Source organism: Xiphophorus couchianus, chromosome 20 (genome assembly GCF_001444195.1).
Source record: "Xiphophorus couchianus chromosome 20, X_couchianus-1.0, whole genome shotgun sequence".
NCBI lineage: Eukaryota > Metazoa > Chordata > Actinopteri > Cyprinodontiformes > Poeciliidae > Xiphophorus > Xiphophorus couchianus.
Genome location: NC_040247.1, coordinates 27,869,401 through 27,887,037, shown reverse-complemented (window position 1 = coordinate 27,887,037; position 17,637 = coordinate 27,869,401). Strand labels below are relative to the sequence as shown.

The 17,637-nt window shown below is 38.0% G+C and overlaps 1 protein-coding gene across 8 annotated transcripts in view; it reads right to left on the bottom strand.

Annotated features, from left to right (window-relative positions):
* Nucleotides 1-17,637, bottom strand: part of itpr1b (inositol 1,4,5-trisphosphate receptor, type 1b) — a 113,284-nt gene that overhangs the window by 56,853 nt on the left and 38,794 nt on the right. For 3 of the 8 annotated variants that reach the window (XM_028004018.1, XM_028004019.1, XM_028004020.1), the window contains 5 exons: nt 16,422-16,542; nt 16,157-16,341; nt 13,408-13,556; nt 11,509-11,620; nt 1,353-1,482 (listed from right to left, as the gene is read on the bottom strand). In XM_028004018.1, the coding sequence (XP_027859819.1) occupies nt 1,353-1,482; nt 11,509-11,620; nt 13,408-13,556; nt 16,157-16,341; nt 16,422-16,542 (697 nt within the window). Of the gene's footprint in view, nt 1-1,352; nt 1,483-3,173; nt 3,222-4,073; nt 4,110-9,606; nt 9,643-11,508; nt 11,621-13,407; nt 13,557-16,156; nt 16,342-16,421; nt 16,543-17,637 lie in introns of all 8 variants that reach the window. The other 5 variants (XM_028004013.1, XM_028004014.1, XM_028004016.1 and 2 more) reach the window with 4 other exon arrangements.

The following is a 17,637-nucleotide window of genomic DNA, read 5'->3' as shown; positions in this document are numbered from 1 at the left end:
CATTCTGTTGCGATTTTTGAAATGTTTTCTGAACAGGTCGTTGTTGAAAATGAGAATTTGTTCTTGATCGACTTATCTGGCTAAACAAAATGAAAACATCTACATCTGTGGTTGTAATGCCACAAAATGGGAAAAAGTGTGAGTATTCTCGCAAGGCACTAAAAGAAAGAAACAAAACCTCCTCATGTTAAAAGAACGGAGTAACCAGATAAATGCACGATCAAAACAAATAAGGCAACATGTGGTCGCTTTATTAGAGGAGGTTGCAATTAAATGATCTATTTGGAGTTGGAGGTTTACAGACTGTGACTCATGCATTCAGACGCCACACACGAACCACAACACTACAAGTGCCTTTAATCCACGGAGGCATTTTAATTCCCACTGCTGCCGCTAACGGAGGGAGGAACCGGTGACATAACGGCACCCATCAGAGCCATCTCTAGCGGGGCAGGCCGACTGAATCAACAACGTGTCCCGTTCTGCATGGCGCTTGGAACGCCGGTCTCCTAGCAACGACATGGCCAGCGTTGGGCCAAGGAGAGAGCCTTGAGGAGGCTTAAAAGGAGCGCAAGGTCACTGGTGTGAATTAGGTCCTCTGTTTTCTCTATGCATTGCAGACAAAATGATGCAATACGAAATATTTTATTCGGGGACGGCAGTTTCCCATGCGTTTGCGTTCTGTTTATTCGTCTGAGAATCTGATTTGTGAAGTGAAGAAAATGTGTGACCTTGATTGGCAGACTCGACCCACAGTCTGTTCCTGCTACCCACAGGAAAGTGTCGGCGTTATCTGTGTCTTTTCTGTGTAATCCGGGTGCTGACTGTCGTTTCCGACAACTCAAAACAACTCTTTGACGTCAAATTTTCAATTAATTTCTTTTTCAAATTTACTCAGGGAAGGCCAGTTTTGAAGCACAAACACTCTCAACTGCAACAGCTGTTATAGCGCCAAAAAAACCAAGAACAAAATTGGTAGTTCATAAGAAATTCAATTGATATTTCTTTAAAATATCACTTCCATATTCATATCAATGAATCAAAGACCAAGACTTGCATTGCACTTTTAAATGATAAAGTAATTGGAACATCTTGACTAAACTTCCTCTTCTAGTGAGCTCTTTGAGAATTTGCACATTTCACTTTTGCTAATCAAATCGAGCTTTAGATTGCCTAAAAAAAATAATCTCTTTATACAACACCCCATATTATGGCTTCAGATCAAGACAAAAAAGAAAACTTCTGTTCTAGAAACATCTACGTGTTCATTGAAAACTTCATTAGTTGCACTACGTGCCTGTCGCATCACACGCTTGATCAGTTTTCATCCCCCCCCATAATGTTTAACTCACGTGTGGATGATTTTCTTTGAGCTACGGGCGTGAGTGGGCCGTTGCTGTAGGATGTGAGGCTCTCTCTCCTCTGACCAGGTTTAACGTTGCCATAGTACCGGTTGACCAAAATTAGACGCAAAGCCTCACCCTATTGGAGAAACTCGGCGTTAGGGTGAAAAAAAACATCATTTTGTTGAAGCAATTTAACTCCAGTCCAAGTTATTGTAACAATGTGGCAACAAATTTAACTAAAAATCCCACAAGACAAAACTTTTAAAAACAAATGGTAACACAAGAAACAGCTTTTCTTTTTTGGATTGCATGAGCAATAGGTAGATTTTTGTCATTACTCTTTAGAAGATCAACGTGAAGAAGGATCTGGGTTTATTGACTCCACTTTCATATGGTACCTTTTAGATTTTGTACCTGTAAACATTTTCATACCCATCTGGTAAGTGAACATGCTCAAATCTTCCATATAATCCAATTTAATTGTACATTATTTTCTAAAACTTTTTTATTATACTGTCTATTTTTGAAAACATCACAATTTGGGCTGGTTTACTCCTACAAAGTAAGGAAAGTAAGCAAAAAAATGACCAAACCAAAATAAATTCCCTGCTGTTGGAAATAACATTTATTTGACTCAAAACTCAAAATAAGGTTTGAGTAGATTATAGAAAATTATTGTCAGTTGTCAAACTAATTGATGAGAATGGCTGGGCATATGAACCAGGAGGCTGAGTCCGTTTCTAAAGTGGTTGTCTTGAGCAGCTAGCTTAGTGTTAGCTTCTCAGATATCATTGCATGTATCCTCAGATTTTTTATTTTATTTTTTTAATTTGCTGGCGTAAAAATTCCACAGTTATCTGGAGTGATTATTCATTCTTCTCCAATGGCACCTGAACGCATTTCAACTTGGCTTTCATTTGACTGAATGAAACTATAAACGTAGCTGTTGGCTCGGCCTGGAGGTTAGCTAGAAGCTAGAAGCTAATCTCAAGGCGAATGTGGGCTTGTGGACTCAGTCCATTTCTAAAGTGGTTGGAAGTACGTCGTCTTGTCTTGAACAGCTAGCCAAGAGTTAGCCTCTGATATATTAGCATGCATTCTCAAGTTTTTTAAATTATTTTTTATTTGCTGGTGTCACAGATAACCTGAGTGATTTTCCATTTTCTTCCCACTGCCACCCGAATAGCCTTTATTTGACAGAATGAAGCTATAAACTTAGTCTTCATCTTGACATTGCAGCTAGAAGCTAACCTGAAGCTATGTGGCACTGGGGGTTGAGAAATCGTCTCTGATTGTATAAATATTACTCTTCAAAGTTATATGTATTGCTAGGTAAGTGTCGACCAGTTAACTTAATTAGATGGTAACTTATAGGCTTGAGAGAAAGTAAAATAGAGTCATTTTAGTATATATCTACGCCATATATGGCTATTCTGGAGAAGAGTTAACCACCTTCTTAGCACATGAAGAAATTACAACATTTTAAACGACAGACTTGTAGAGATGAGACCACAATGAGGCCTCTTTCCCCCCCACAGCTCTTTCCTGGATCGGTGGAGTACACAGTAGCACGGTGGCAGCATTGAAGGATTCTTTGTAAAAACCACTGCATTTATCTGTAAAAAAGATTGAGAACCGCAGGTGATGTCCTCTCCTGCTGATCTGCCTCACATGTTGCATTCAAAAGAAGTGTCAGCGGAGTGAATGGGCGCCATGCTGTGTAAGCAGCGTGACCGTGAGCACTTCGCAACAGTTAGTCGGCTGCCGTCGCACGGCAAAACAGGGATGGGAGTCTTGGACCAGACCACGGCAAAACACTTTACCTACCCTCCTCTGGTCCTCCACTTGCTTCAGTGGCTGGTTGGGATCAAGCTCCTTAAAGGTGTTGTGAGTAAGCAGAAAGCATTGAAATAAGAAAAAAGTAAATAAAAGAAAAGTTTGGAAAACTGGGGGTTTGGGGAGGAAAATAATTAAGAGAACAAAACAGGTGCGTTAATTCTGTGCAAATTAGTTACTTTACAAGCATGCAGGAAACGGGGTGCAGATTCGATCATGCAGTTAAGAGGGAAGTGGTAGTGTCAGGGAAGATGTGAGGTTAAGTCAAACTCATGCGAGGTTTCATGCGAGGGAGGACAGCTATTCATTCTACAAGCAAGCAGCACCTGCAATATTTTTAACAGGGGCAGTTTGTGTTTCATCCCGTGACACACAAACATTAGAAAATATCACTCAAAATTTGACTCGTGAAAAGCTCGGCACAATCTCATGCCCACAGCGAGACGTGGGGCAATTTGTCTCGAATCCATTGTCCCCTCCCCCCAAACATTAGAAACAGATACAGTAGCAAGATAAAAGTATTTACATGACAGAATGCCAAACTGCCTGAGGGGAATAAACATATAACAAGATAAAATGTGCAGGTGATATGAGTTACTCACACACACTGTTGCAACAGTTTGGCATGAAAAATCCCTCATCCATGATTCCAAACCCCAACTGAACTGGCATGAAACTGGAGTTTGGCCAAACACCAAAGACCCGGGGTGACTCAGGTGGAGTCGTAGGGGTAGATGGGGGCAATTCAAAGACAAAACGCATGAGAATGGGCAGGGATTGTGATCTGCTTAGATGAAGAGATGTGAAACACCAAGCACAAATGTGATGGGATAGAACCGGTGTATCACGAATGACCCGAAACGTCGGGCAGCGTCGTCTTTAAAAACACACCTCTGCAGGGACTTCGGGTTCAGGCGGAGGTGCCAGCTGATTGGAGATAAAAGGATGATGTTAGTTAAGGCGGGAAGGGGTTAATTTTCTTATGTTGTTTTTGCCTTCAATGTGCAGCACCCTCTTTAAAGAAAACAAAACAAACCCTCGTCATAATATATCTATAGAAGTCTACCGGATTTCTATAATCCACTAACATGCACGACTGGACTTAATCAATGTGCATGACTTGGAGCAAAGGGTGGAAGGGAACATTGCATCGTTTTCATGGCTTTACTGATGAGAAAACACAGATGAGAAGCAGCATTGACCTGTTGCGGCAAGAAAGCAGAAGCTCTGTGAAGGGGGGGGGGAAATGCTTTGTCTTCTTTTTCGCATTGACTGTGGTTACGGTGCAACACGGTAGTGTGTGTTTAGTGACCCGGTTCCCTTTTAACCTCCTGCCCATCCATAACAATGACACTGCACGTATTAGCAAAACACAAGATATGCATGCAATCTGCACCAATTTATGCACCGATGTGTTGCTCTTGTACAGATACAGCAAAAAAGTAAGGAGGAACAATTTGCAAAGTGGTGGCAAAAGAAGGTGAGATGAAACTAGAGAAAAAAAAATTGAAAAAAACCAAAGAAAATAACCACAGATAACCTCGCCTATCATGTTCAGAACGTACAAAACTGAGTTACACAAGTCATCTAATTTTAAACATCTCCAGATATATTCAGCAAAAAAAAACAAAACAAAACAACAACAAACTACAGGAAAAGGGAAGAATTAAGAACATCAACTTCTAATTTTGGGTTTTGCTTTCAACTGAATGCAAACAAAAAAAGAAGAAAGATTATATTATTGCATGTAGGGCTGGACGATATGGACTTAAAGTTTTATCACGATATTTTGTGGTATCATCATGATAACCATAAACGTTACAATACCTACTCATTACTTCTTCTGTAGAAGACTGTAGGGCTGCAACTGTGTGTCGCAGACACAAATGCTGGTCTTGAAAAACATTCCCATTTGTAATATGCGTCTTACGACATGAAGTGCGATTTGTATCACTGAAATGCAAACACTAATTGCATGTAATTGTATTTTCGAACTTATTTATATATTTTTATGATGACGTTGATCAAACAGCAGAGAAAATAAATAGTGAAAGTAGCAATCCTGACAATATGGACAGTTCTGGAAGCTTTTTAACATCTCTTGGAATTTATTGTGACAATAATAAATCTAAATTTTTATCATAAGAAATGTATGTATTGTTAGGGCTAGTGTAAGGGTTACAATAAATGCTCACCCCTAATTGGACTACATTATTATTAATTAAAACCTGGAAATAAAATAAGCCACTTTCAAAGGTTTTTTTTTTTGATTAAAATAAAAACGGTTTTTGTTTTTTTTTAATAAGAAAAACTTTAAAGTCCCTAAATAGTTATTTAAACCAACTTTAATTTGGCACCAAACAAGGATACAGTTGCACAAACGACACTCTTCGGTGTGGAACTTGTTACCGACGGAAGAACAAAGCAAATTTCCCAAAAGCTCAAAAGGTGTAAGAATCTTTTAGAGAGGAAATCATTTTCAAGAAACACGTCCGGCTGTTGTTTCAGGTGCCGTCAACAGGAAGTGGGACTTTAGAATTGAAGTTTAGCGTATTAGAGGAAGGTTGCTCCTCTTGATGTGTTCATATTTTGTCACATTTTGCAAGATTGCGAAAATGTTCCACAGGTGATACATACAGAGGCTGAGTTTTTAGTTACGCAAACTGTGCTAATCATGCTGAGCGCAAAGCTAATAAACAGCTTAAAATGTCAACCCGAGTCATTTTGTCTTTGCTTTGAAACATGTTTTACTGCGGAGCTGTGTAACGATGACTGTTCGCTCTCACACAATCTGTTCTATCCTGCCTCTGATTCAAATGTAAATAATAATGGACAAGAGAAAGAAGTCTGCACATTTCCAATAAATTATTAAGAGATTAAGAAAATCTAACTCTCCAAAAAGTAAAGCAGAGGTTTTTCCTCACTAACGTTAAGCTACTTTGAATGAATGTATATAATGTTACATAGCCCATAACTAGATTCTGAAGTGTGCAAAAAGAAAAAAAAGAAGTGAGTTTATTTTTTTTAACAGTAAAGAAAATGGTTTTCATTCTCTTAAGTGGGTTTTGTTTCGACAGAGGAATCTTTCCCATAACCTTGACTGCAATTGTACATTTTCAGAGAGCGCTCTTTAACTTTTGTTTTTTTCATTAAATCATCTTCTTTTAACATATATTACATTATTCGAGAGAAAAAGGTACCTGCTATAATCAGAACCAGAAATTTACTAAATTAAAGATAGGTGCAACTCTAATTTAAAGAAACTGAGACACTTTGACTGACACTGGCTCTTTTTCTAGTTACATGAGGGGGACATTTCAGTCACAAATAAGATCAGAATTAGTTTACACACACACACCCACCCCCGCACACACACACGCCAACTTGGAGGCTGGGTATGTGGAAAAGTAAACATTGAGAACCCAGTTGTGCCGCCTTAAGGTGATTAATTGTGCAACTGGACAGGAATTTCCCTGCCTGAACTCTTCTTTAGCGTCAATCATTTCCACAGAAACAATTTCATGCATCATGCAAACGACTGAAGGCACATTCAGACTCTGTCAGCGCGACTGAGCTTAATGCCTTCTCCATTTTTCTGTTGCACGGACGTCCATCGTTTGAGTAATCTGGCCTCTTTTACTTGCCCAAAAATGCACCTGCGACACTTTTGGCTATAAAAAAACCCCAAAATAAATTGCCTCATCATTTCGACTTGACCTCCTTAGATTTTTAGCATCATATCTACTCGTCATGTTTCCTGCAACTCTCTGAAATGTCTCAAAAGTAGTGGTGGAAAAAAAAGTGATGCAAAGAATCAGAGTGGCAAAGAAGACGTTTGAATCTCTTTAAGGGGCCAGAAATAGCAATTTTTCTTCTTTTTGAAACATTAAAGCCTTCAGCAATACGATGTTAAAGTAAGGGAAATAAATTAATTCTGCAATCTTCAAGTATCTACTGATCTAGTATAGTAAATCCTCACCTCTGTAGTTTACCCAGAATGTTTTAAATCAAGGTTCAACATCCTACATCTGCAGCCCTTTTAATGTTTTTCATGACAGAGAATCCCACATTACTGATAAGTTTAAATTCCAGAGACAAAAACGGGGGAAATCTGGGTTAAAATATTGTTGCCACTTATGTTACTTCTGCTTGAGAGCTGGATTGAGGCTAAGATTTGAGCAGCCTCAGGTTAAGGAAACTAAGACAGGGGCTGCACATTGTAGTGAAACATCTAGAGCTCCCCCCATTGACTGAAAGGAAAAACTGCTGCCCAAAACTTAAGAATTGCCTGCAAGCAGAAAACTTAAAAACCCAGTACATTAGGAAAGAGGTAGAACTTTTGAACATATATTTAAAGACTGAAGAACCTATGGTTGAGTTAAAGATGTTAGAAAACTTCAAAAGTGAAAAAAAAGTAAAATTGACATTGGAAAATCTGTGACAGCCTAAATTGTGGTAAGCAAAAATAAATAGGAATGTTAAAAAAAAAACACACACACAAGCATAGGAAAAAAATAATTTAAAAAAATCAATCATCAACCTTACAACCTTGACGTGAAGCCCAAACGCGTTCATTAAAAGAACCAAGAAATAAATCAGGATGGTTTTACGTGGTTCCTCCCTGGCTAGGATGTCACCATGTTATTATTGCAGGAAAAATTAAATGCAAGCTAAGGGGGAAAACAAAAAAATCATAATTACTCTGCCTCTTCCAATTCATCCAGCATTCTGGCTGAATATGCAAAATCTGGTGCATGGACTGGGCAAGCGGCTACAAGAAGTGGAGGCAGACAGTCAGACAGTAGTGAAACTAACAGCTGCACTGATTCCTGGGGTTCCTGGCTTGATGTTTGGGTTTGGGAGGGGCCTAAGCTGGGGTGTGTGTGTGTGTGTGTGTGTGTGTGTGTGGTATGGTCGGTCAGAGAGCAGCATCGGGTTAAACATTCGTGTTACGCAACATGTACAGGGACGGTGTATCTTGCAGTTAGCGCAGGATGAGAGCAAGAAAGCATGAGTGAACTCTTGAGTTACCACTAATGGGCAGAGAGCTGCCAAAACAAAGCGCTGCTCTGTGAGATGAGCCTTTTTTTTTTTTTTTTGGAAAGTGGGGATTTCCAGCACTTCAGCACCAAACAGACAGTAAAAGGGAGGAAAAGGAAGCAGGGAGAGCAAAACAGCAGCAACATAGTAGAGAAACTGAGAGCGTGCAGCTTCCTGCAACTCTGGAAAGACCCTTTCCATTAAATAAGTTCCATTTCCACGCCTAGCGTCTTCGTCAAGTCCCTTGTACTTAGCAGTCTCTTGTATGAACACTTTTTTTTTCTACTTCTCAGTGTTTTGAGGTGGTTTTGACAGGTACTGCAAAGAGTCACACAAATTCTACCGCTTTGACGGAGCGTTCTTTCAGTTTTGATGCATTTAACGAATTCGGGAGAAACCAGTTGGTGGCTTGAAATTATACTGTCTTTGCCGTCAACAACAGCAGGAGCAGAGCGTCCGCTTCGATCCAATTTCTAAAGCTGCCATTTGTACTAACGTCTAGGAGGCAGATACGTTTTGAATTAATTACACATTACGTTTTCTATATTTTTCTGTATATTTTGCACAGGAAAACATGGGGGTGTAAACGCGAGGAAACAAAGCACATTTTGTGAAACATGATCCGTCACTCTTGATGTGCACCTGGTTCGCTTAGTGTGTGTTTAGTGTGAAGATGGATGTAGATGAATTACTGCTTCAGCACTGGGTACGTTACTTTTAGGTGCTCCCTTTTTATTTTCTGTCATATTTAAAGATTTCACCATGAACGACTGTCCATAAGTGGTCAAATAATTAGAAAAGATTGTGAAGTTGAGAATTTTGTGCCTGGAATGTAAAATAACTAAGAAAAATTCAAATTTAGATGCGTACAAAAAAAAAAAAAAGACTGACATGGGGTTAAATGTGCTTAGTGGAAGATTAAAGTGAATCTTAACATGGGAATATTACAACTGGCTGATGAGTCAAGAAATGTTTTTGATTTTAATATCAATACACAAAATTGCAAATCCGTCAAACTATAGCAACCCTTAAGTGAACCAATGGGAAAACTTTCAATATTCTCCAATAAGTATTCAGCATATTTCACAAGCATAAAAAAACTAATCACTATTGGTCATATAGCACACTCAAATACGCCAAGTAGCTACACATGGGCAAGCAGGACAGACAAGCATGTAGGATAATTTGAACTAGAAAATGTCGATAATGTACTAGACTCTTAATAATGTAGGCAAACACGGAACAAGGAGGGATGATCCGAGCGGCTGACGCTGTCGCAGATGGGATTGCGAAGCTCAAAAAGTCTAATCAAAGGACTATTATGTCTATTTTGTTAGTGGGAGACAGATCAATGAACGTCACAATAGTAAGTAAAATGATCAACCTCAGCCACATCCATTTCATCATCAAAGGCAATCAGCTGCAAGAGAGAAAGTATAGGAGGCAGACAGTTAGTAGAGCTTGTTAGTGAGTTGAAGCTCCCGTCACACATGTGCACATGGAAAGCTTTTTAACAAAAAAAAACCATATGATGACTTCCGCGATTATAGGCACCTGTGGCAAAAATGTGTAAAAGAATTTTTATAAAATCCTTCAAATATTTTTTTTTGAACCAATTTATCCAATAAACCTGATTTTACTGAAAGAATAAACATTCTCTGCTAAACGTACTTGAAGGTTGGATTTTTCTCTTTTCTTGTGAGTTTGATCTCATGCGTCTTCAATAAAACACAAATATTTAAAGGCTTTTCACACATCGTAACCACGGCCACCAATAAGTGCTGAAGGCACTTAAACATGTCAAGTTAGTAGATGATATTAGCTCATCTATGACTAATTAACGTAGAAAAAGACTGAGGAAATAATTGTTCTTGCAGAGTTTTTCCAAACATTTTGGGCACGCTGTAAAAACACAGAATCTTGCTGAGTATTTTTGGTCAAGTTTCTAGTGCAAATATATAACTACACTTGAAATAAGACAAAACTAACTTACAAGTAACTTTTCAGCAAGAAACAGGAGCTTGTTTCAAGTCAATAATTCCTTAATATTGATGGAAAAGTACTTGGGAAAACATGAGGAAAATGTCTTGTTATAAGTGAAATAATCTATAATAATTATAATGCTAATGGAAAAAGAACTTGTTCATCAATATTAAGGAATTAATGACTTAAAACATATATCTCTTGCTGTACAGTTATGTGTAAATTAGTTTTGTCTTATTTCAAATGTACTAAGGTATTTGGATTAGAAAGCAGACAAAAATTACTTGGTAAGATTTTGTGTTTTTGCAATTTGAGAATTACTTGATGGGTGTGAAATAAGTGATAATATATTTTGATAGTAATCTACTAAACATAACTTTTTCTGTTATGTCAAATTAAAAATGTTGTCCTTCATTTAAGCCAAATGGCTAACTTAATCCCAAAACCAGGAGATCAGATTCATGCTTTAGAGATCTGCCTCTGCGTTAAGAGGAAGTCACATTACAAAGTCTTGATTTTCAGCATTTTGGCTCATTTGTTGGTGGGACTGTGTTGATCATAGCAGACAAACTGGTTGCATCAGCTTTGTCACCTCCTAAATCTACCTGACATAATTACCTTGCATCATCTGTGTAATGAGAGCAACCCGTTTCCCTGCAGTCTGTCCAAAAATATGAAGAAACTGGAGACTTTGTGCAAAATAAAGTGCAAACTGATAAAAATCAGAACATCAAAATGTCTATTATGTTATTAAACTTTTAGGGGCAATGCTACATAAAATAGAAAACCTAATAAAGTGATCGTCAAAAAGTTGCTAAATCAAATTACAAAGTTCCTTCAGAACCAGTGACTAATCTCTAAATCCTATTTTTATGTACTTAGTATTTTTATGTACTTACTATCGTACCTTAGTATAAAGTTACTTTGTGTTAGTACAGAGATCTTTAGCAGCAAATGAATGATATATGAACCAAGCATGTTGTTAATAATGTTAATAATGCTAATTCTTATCCTCTGTGTGTCGTCTTGCTGTCCAGCACAAGTTATTTTTGTAGGATGTAATCCATTTTTAGTGCAAATTTATCCCCTCAACTGCCAAAAAAAATATTCAAACTACAAAGTTAGAGTTATATCCAAACTGTAGCAGTTGCAGAGATTTTAAACGTACTCTGTACAAGTTAATAAAATCATTTCTGTGCACTTGTCAAGCTCTTGGTGAAACAAAAATGGAAAGAAGTCATACCTTTTAGTCTTATTTTAACGTTTTAGTTAACCGACAGAACAGAAACAACACTTGGCGTACCTTCACCCCGTAGCCCCGATCTTTCGTCATCATTTCCCTGAGCGTCTGCAGCACTTTGATGCACAGACGCTCCTCGTTCTCTTCCAGGAGCTGCTTGGTGTGTTTGATCAGCCTGGTTACAGAGCGGGAGAAACAATCAGAAACATTTCGACATTGTGTGACCTGGAGTGTCCAGCTGTGAACCAACGACAAGCAAATGAAGCAACACTCAATGCAAACAAAATGCGAGGCCAAATCAATGGTTTAAAGAAGTTATTTGAAAAAGGAAATGTGTGTATGGGTGATGTCAACAACAGCAAGGGGAGAACACGTAGGAATGAAAGATTAGTTTCATACCGCTGAGCAAATCACAAATAAAAATAATTATGTTTTGAAAGGTTTATAGCAAATGCGGCTTAGTGTGCGTGTTTAAATATTATTTTATTAATTGCTGCGTTTCTGTTACAGATGAGCACAAAACTTTGTCAATATTCCGCATTTCCATTAAATAAGAAACACTTTTCAAATCCGTTCATTCACACGATAAGTCATTAAAACATATGCCACGCCATCATACTTCTATCCCTTCCTGACGTCTTTTTCATGCTCCAGTGTCAACATCCGGTTGTTGATCACGTGACTCACGTGTGACGCAAAAAAAAGTGTTTCCATTTCAGTTTTGCAAAAATAAACCAATTCCAACACGGCCTAAACCCCCCACCTCATTCTGGCAGCAAAATTTCAATCGTAAAACAAAAATTGCAGCGTTTCGTATGAATGTGAGATGAGGGTCAATATTGTTTGATTTGAAGAAATACTTAGCAAATGCAGTTGTCTATTCTTATTTTAAAAGTATTTAAATGTTTAAATGTCCTTTGAGAACATTCAGGATCTTGATATGGTAAAAATTAAAAATTTGTTTGTCAATTAAAGTCAGAATATAAACATACAGAGAGTTGGCTTTGCTTTAACGTCTAGCTTTACTTTGAATGTCTTTTTTTATTTAAAGACTTCATTCTTAATTAACATACTAAAGTGGCTTCTATAGTAAATCATGCACTTTCATAACACTACTAACACCAAGTGTCTTCTGCTCCAGTTGTTGAAAACTAGGCCAAACATTAAATACCATACAGGCTGAGCCACAACGGTACCATTTATGCTAACAGTTCCAGGAAAATCCTTCGTTTGGTCCAAAATGTCAGGCTGAGCGCCGACTGGTACTGCGGAAAGAAAACCCATTTTTTTCCTCCTGTGAAGTTCAGACTCTAATTCCAAATCCTTCTAATCGCATGCAAAGCTCTTAATGGCCAAGCTTAGACTTGCATGAAACTGTTTATTGTTCTCCGTACAAGAATCCTTCACTCCGACAAACCCGCCCAACCATTTCATCCCAGAGTTTATAGCAGTAGAATCAGAGGAACAGCTTTTGGTTTCAGGATCCTCTCCCACCAAACTGGCAACTTGGATTGGATGGGTAAATTTAATCAACATGTTCATTTCCTAACATCTTGAGATAGAACATTAGGAAATTAAACTGAATAAATACAATGTGCATAGTTGGATTTCTTAACACTACATTAAAAGAAAAATCAGCAACTTTCTGAGTTGGTCACTTAGCAAAAAAGAAGGAAAACCTACAATCATGCTGTTAATGTGGGATGTTGTGCAACAAGCTGGTGCAGCTGGACAAATGACAAAAATACAAACATTACATAATCTAAACTGAATTACACTTCAGTTTATGGTTGTATACAACTATGACTCAGTCTTAGCAAGCTGCATTGCTTACCCATAAAAACCATCTTATTGAGTTGTGCAATAAAATCAGAACTACTGTAGATAAAACCGTTCAATGCAGCAAAACGAAAGATTCAAAATGCGCTAAACGCACAACTTCTATCAGAACTCGAGGCTCACTTTGATATGAATCCTCCGCTTTCACATTTCCTGCGAGCGTCAGTGTTCTCGGGGAAGAGCAGCTCGGGGCGATGGAGGACGTCCACCAGGACGGAGAGCTCGGCTTGGACCAGCGGCCTGAGTCGATCCTCCAGAGCGGAAACGATGTCCTGCAGAGCGTGGCCGTAACGCCACGAGAGGAAAGTTATCGAAAAGGAACCTACGGTGAATTAAACAAGACTGTCTAAAGATTTAGCGTCATGTTGACTTTTTTTAAAATTTCTTTTAGCTAAATTCTAATTTTAATTGTTAAGGTTTTACATTTAATGTGTGGCAAGTTACTAAATCTGGTTTTTGACACTATATGTAGAGTTAATATGCACACCTTTCAATGTTTTCACCAATGCACTCCATGTGTTTTCATAGTTCTTTGCGATGTCAGCACGCCCAGGGCGGCCATCTTGCCTAACAAGCTTGTTTTACAGATCCTATTTATTTGGACTTTGAATTCAGGTCAATTCTGTGATGGAATATTAGGATTAGGCTAACACTGTTTTTTTTTTTTTTTTATATTATGTGAGTAAAGTTATAATATTAGAAGAATGAAGTAATTTTAGGATTACTCCAACACAAAAAACTAAATTTAATTCAGAAGTGTTGTCCATGTTGTTATGTTATACTTTGGTATCAGATTTACAGATAATACTTCATAGAAATAATTAATCTTTTAACACATCAGTGCCAAATTATTAAGTATTATCAGCAGCTGGACTTTGAAATGACGGAGTGCTTGGAAGACAGAACTAGCTGGACTGAGCTGGTCCTGTCAGACCTGCAATTCTGAGGCAACGTTTTGCCTCATTAAAAACGACTTTTTCATCATTTTACGTCATTTTTTTCAGGTACAATTGCATTTATTCTTTTAGTACGACTATATTCTCGTAAATGAACAAAAGATCTCGTAGCCTGGCCCTAATACTCCGTTGTCAAATGACAGGCGGGACGACTGAAAAAAAAAACTTTTGAAAATATTTCCTGTCATTCGTAATTTCTTTCTTCTTTTTTTAAAATAAGGCTATGAGGAAAAAAAAGATTAAAAATGGAAATTGGATCTGGTATGAAAAAAACAAAAAAAATACATCAGATTCTTTTTCTTAGCCATATGGCCCTGCCTATTAACTAGGGTCTGTTTTATTCACTACAGATTATGTGCAGTTAAAGAAAATAATGTAATCTATGCTATTGATTTTTTTTTAAATCTATAAATTGATGAAAGATGTATAAATTAATTTAAAAAAATACAAATATAATTTAGTCGACCTTTTGAACCAAAAGCTTCAAATAATTAAACAAAAATACATTTCATATGTATACAAATGACTTTGGTAACAACTAAACTGCAAGACAACAGTTTTATGTACATGGAGCCTGCAAAAGCAAAAACTTTAATGTTTTATCATTCTAACTGCAGGTTTAGGTCATTATTAAACAAGCCATCTGATTAGGATGCAAGAAAACCAAAAAAACTAAATGTACAGCTGGGAAATGACAGAAGGGAGTAGAATTAAGGGAAGACAATTAAAACCAGAGGAAATGTACTGTCTGGGAGGAGGTCAGTGACTAACCAGAGTCTGCTCTGAGCATCATAACAGAACAGTACAGAGCTCCTGTGACGATAGCGTCTGTTTGCTTTATCAGGAAAAGAACGAATGCCTCAGCCAAACAGAGTTTCCTGTGTGTGTCCCGGATAACAGCTGACCTGAACCAGGGAGGTCACTGGCTGTGTTTCTTTTGTTTGTTTTTTTGTTTTTGCACACTTCCAGTGAATTTTTGAGTCATGCTTTGCAAGTAATTGGGTGTAGCAACTTTTCCCATCACTGAAAGCCCAATTTTTATGGCTGACTCGTCAGGCTACTTCTACAGAACCGTCTAGGAGACAGAGTTACAAAAAGCATGACGCCACTCCTGGGAAGTACCAACGTTGAAGTCTTAATTATTTACAGGTGGCCCAGTCAGACTACTCAACACGAACCGCGGCTGTCGGCTGAGATTTTGGGGTTTTTTTCTACTATGTTTGAGCTCCAGGCTCAAGCAGAGGCGGAAACATGTAGTCAAGAAAAATACGACTGTGGTTCTCAAAACCATTAACACGATAAAGCCATATTTTGAGAATGAAAGTGTTGTTCTTTCTGCAATGCCAGGACAGGACAAGAGGAATTATGAGTCAAAAGAAACAAGGCGATAATTTATCTTAAAAGGTCAATGAGACACCTCAAGTACAGTGAACCCTCGCTATTTCGCGGTTCACCTTTCACGGTCTCACTGCTTCATGGATTTCCACCTGCACTGTGTTCTGCATTCTGATTGGCTAAACAGTCTCTCTGCTTCTTCTCTACCTGTGTGTCAACAACGTTGATGTTTAATATGTACACGTACGTAAAACAGCTTGCCAGATTTTACATAATAGATGGTGGCATGTCGGTTTATAAGTATCTTTTTGCCCAGAGGAAAACCCACCTCCTTAGGTGGGTTGTGCTTTACCCTCATGCCACCACAGCACCCCCAATGGCTTGAAAATAAAACAAATTTAAATAAAAAATTTTTAGACTAAAAAAAGAAAAAAAAGTCCACAACATTCAAAATATTGAATGTTGTGCAAAACAACAGTGACACTGTTGTTTTTATTTTTTTGTTGTTTCCTTTGTGTCATTTTCTCCATCTGAGCCGTTAGGCAACATTTCAGGTCCAAAATGTAAGCTATGCTACCAACCTGCAGCTTTTCAATGATGTTTCTGTAGTCTTTAGAGGCGCAAAGGCTCGACTCTCGCCTGGACGTGTTCTTAGCCGACTGCTTCCAGTTGAGGAGCGTCTTCTGTACCACGTTATTGGGCTTGACGAATAAGTTGTTCACCTGACTGTCGAGGTCCACCGGGATGGCGATCGCTCTGCTCTTGGCTGGGAAAGGCAGATGGATGCGGCGACTTTAACGAGTCTCACGCGGAGAGCGGCCGTGAGCGTCGCGTTTAGCTACTCACCCACGTCTGAAAGCACCTTGATGCACCCTTCCACCGAGTGCTTCTGGGCAGGGTTCAGCCAGTTGCAGTGGTAGACCCTGAACACTCCCTGCAGCAGTTGTACAAACACTGGCTGACGAGTCTGTAAGGCAAAGATGAAATCGAATCATGTAAGAAATCATCGCAAGGACAGAATCAGAACAGGAGACGCACAGATCCAAGTAGGAAGAATAATATTAGCAAAGTACTACAAGAGTTCGTACCGCTGGAACTTTACAATACTACCTCAAGATGTCATTGGGTTTTATTGACATGTTAAACAATGGATCAACACAATGTAATGAATAGTTGTGAAGTGGAAGGAAAATAACAGTTTTTTATATATATATCAAAGTCTAACAAAGTGTGGTATGTATCTGCCAACCCCCTTTATTCTGAACACCCTAAATAAAATTCAGTGTATTCAGAATCACCTGTTGTTTAGAGTTCAGCTTTGTCTAATTTATGCTTTGGACCTTCCACAATAACTCCTAGTTAACTGTGGTTAAAAACATTAGAAATAGCAGCTAATGTCTTAAATACAGATATAATAACGAATTCGGGTCTTTAACAGTTTTTCTTCCCCCCCCTTACAATATTTGTATTTAATTTCTACAAAATAATGACACTTTCAGATTTGTTTTCCTTGTCATTGGGTCAGAATATGAGCTTGTTTTTTATTTCACATCATTTTCTATTTGAAAATGTTAAGTTTATGTTTATTTGAAATCCAAAAATAGAGATAAAATTTGGGTTCTTTAAAAATGACAGTAAATGTTCTAAAGTTGGTATTTATCTACATTTCTAAGATATCTTTATTCAAAAAGTCATGTGGCATTTTTGGCCTTTTATAAGTTTGCTTAAAAAAGGATATAAATGTTGTAGACCTCTGGGTCTAGATGAAACTGTGTGTTAAATTGGTCCAGTCAAAGCCCAGGTCTAAATCCAAATCTGTTGCAAGACTTGAAATTTGTTGTTCACATGTGCTCTTGTATCCAGGCTGACTGAGACAGAAAATGTCGCAAAAGTTTCATCTTCAGATTTGAAGACTCTCAGGACCAATTTCATCGAAGGTTGGTTTTAAAAATGTAAACACCACCGCACTTTTCAGATTGTTATTTGTAAAAAAGGCGTCATATAAACCATGTACTTCCTTCCACTTCACAGTTATGGCCTAATCTATGTTGCTGTAAAACCA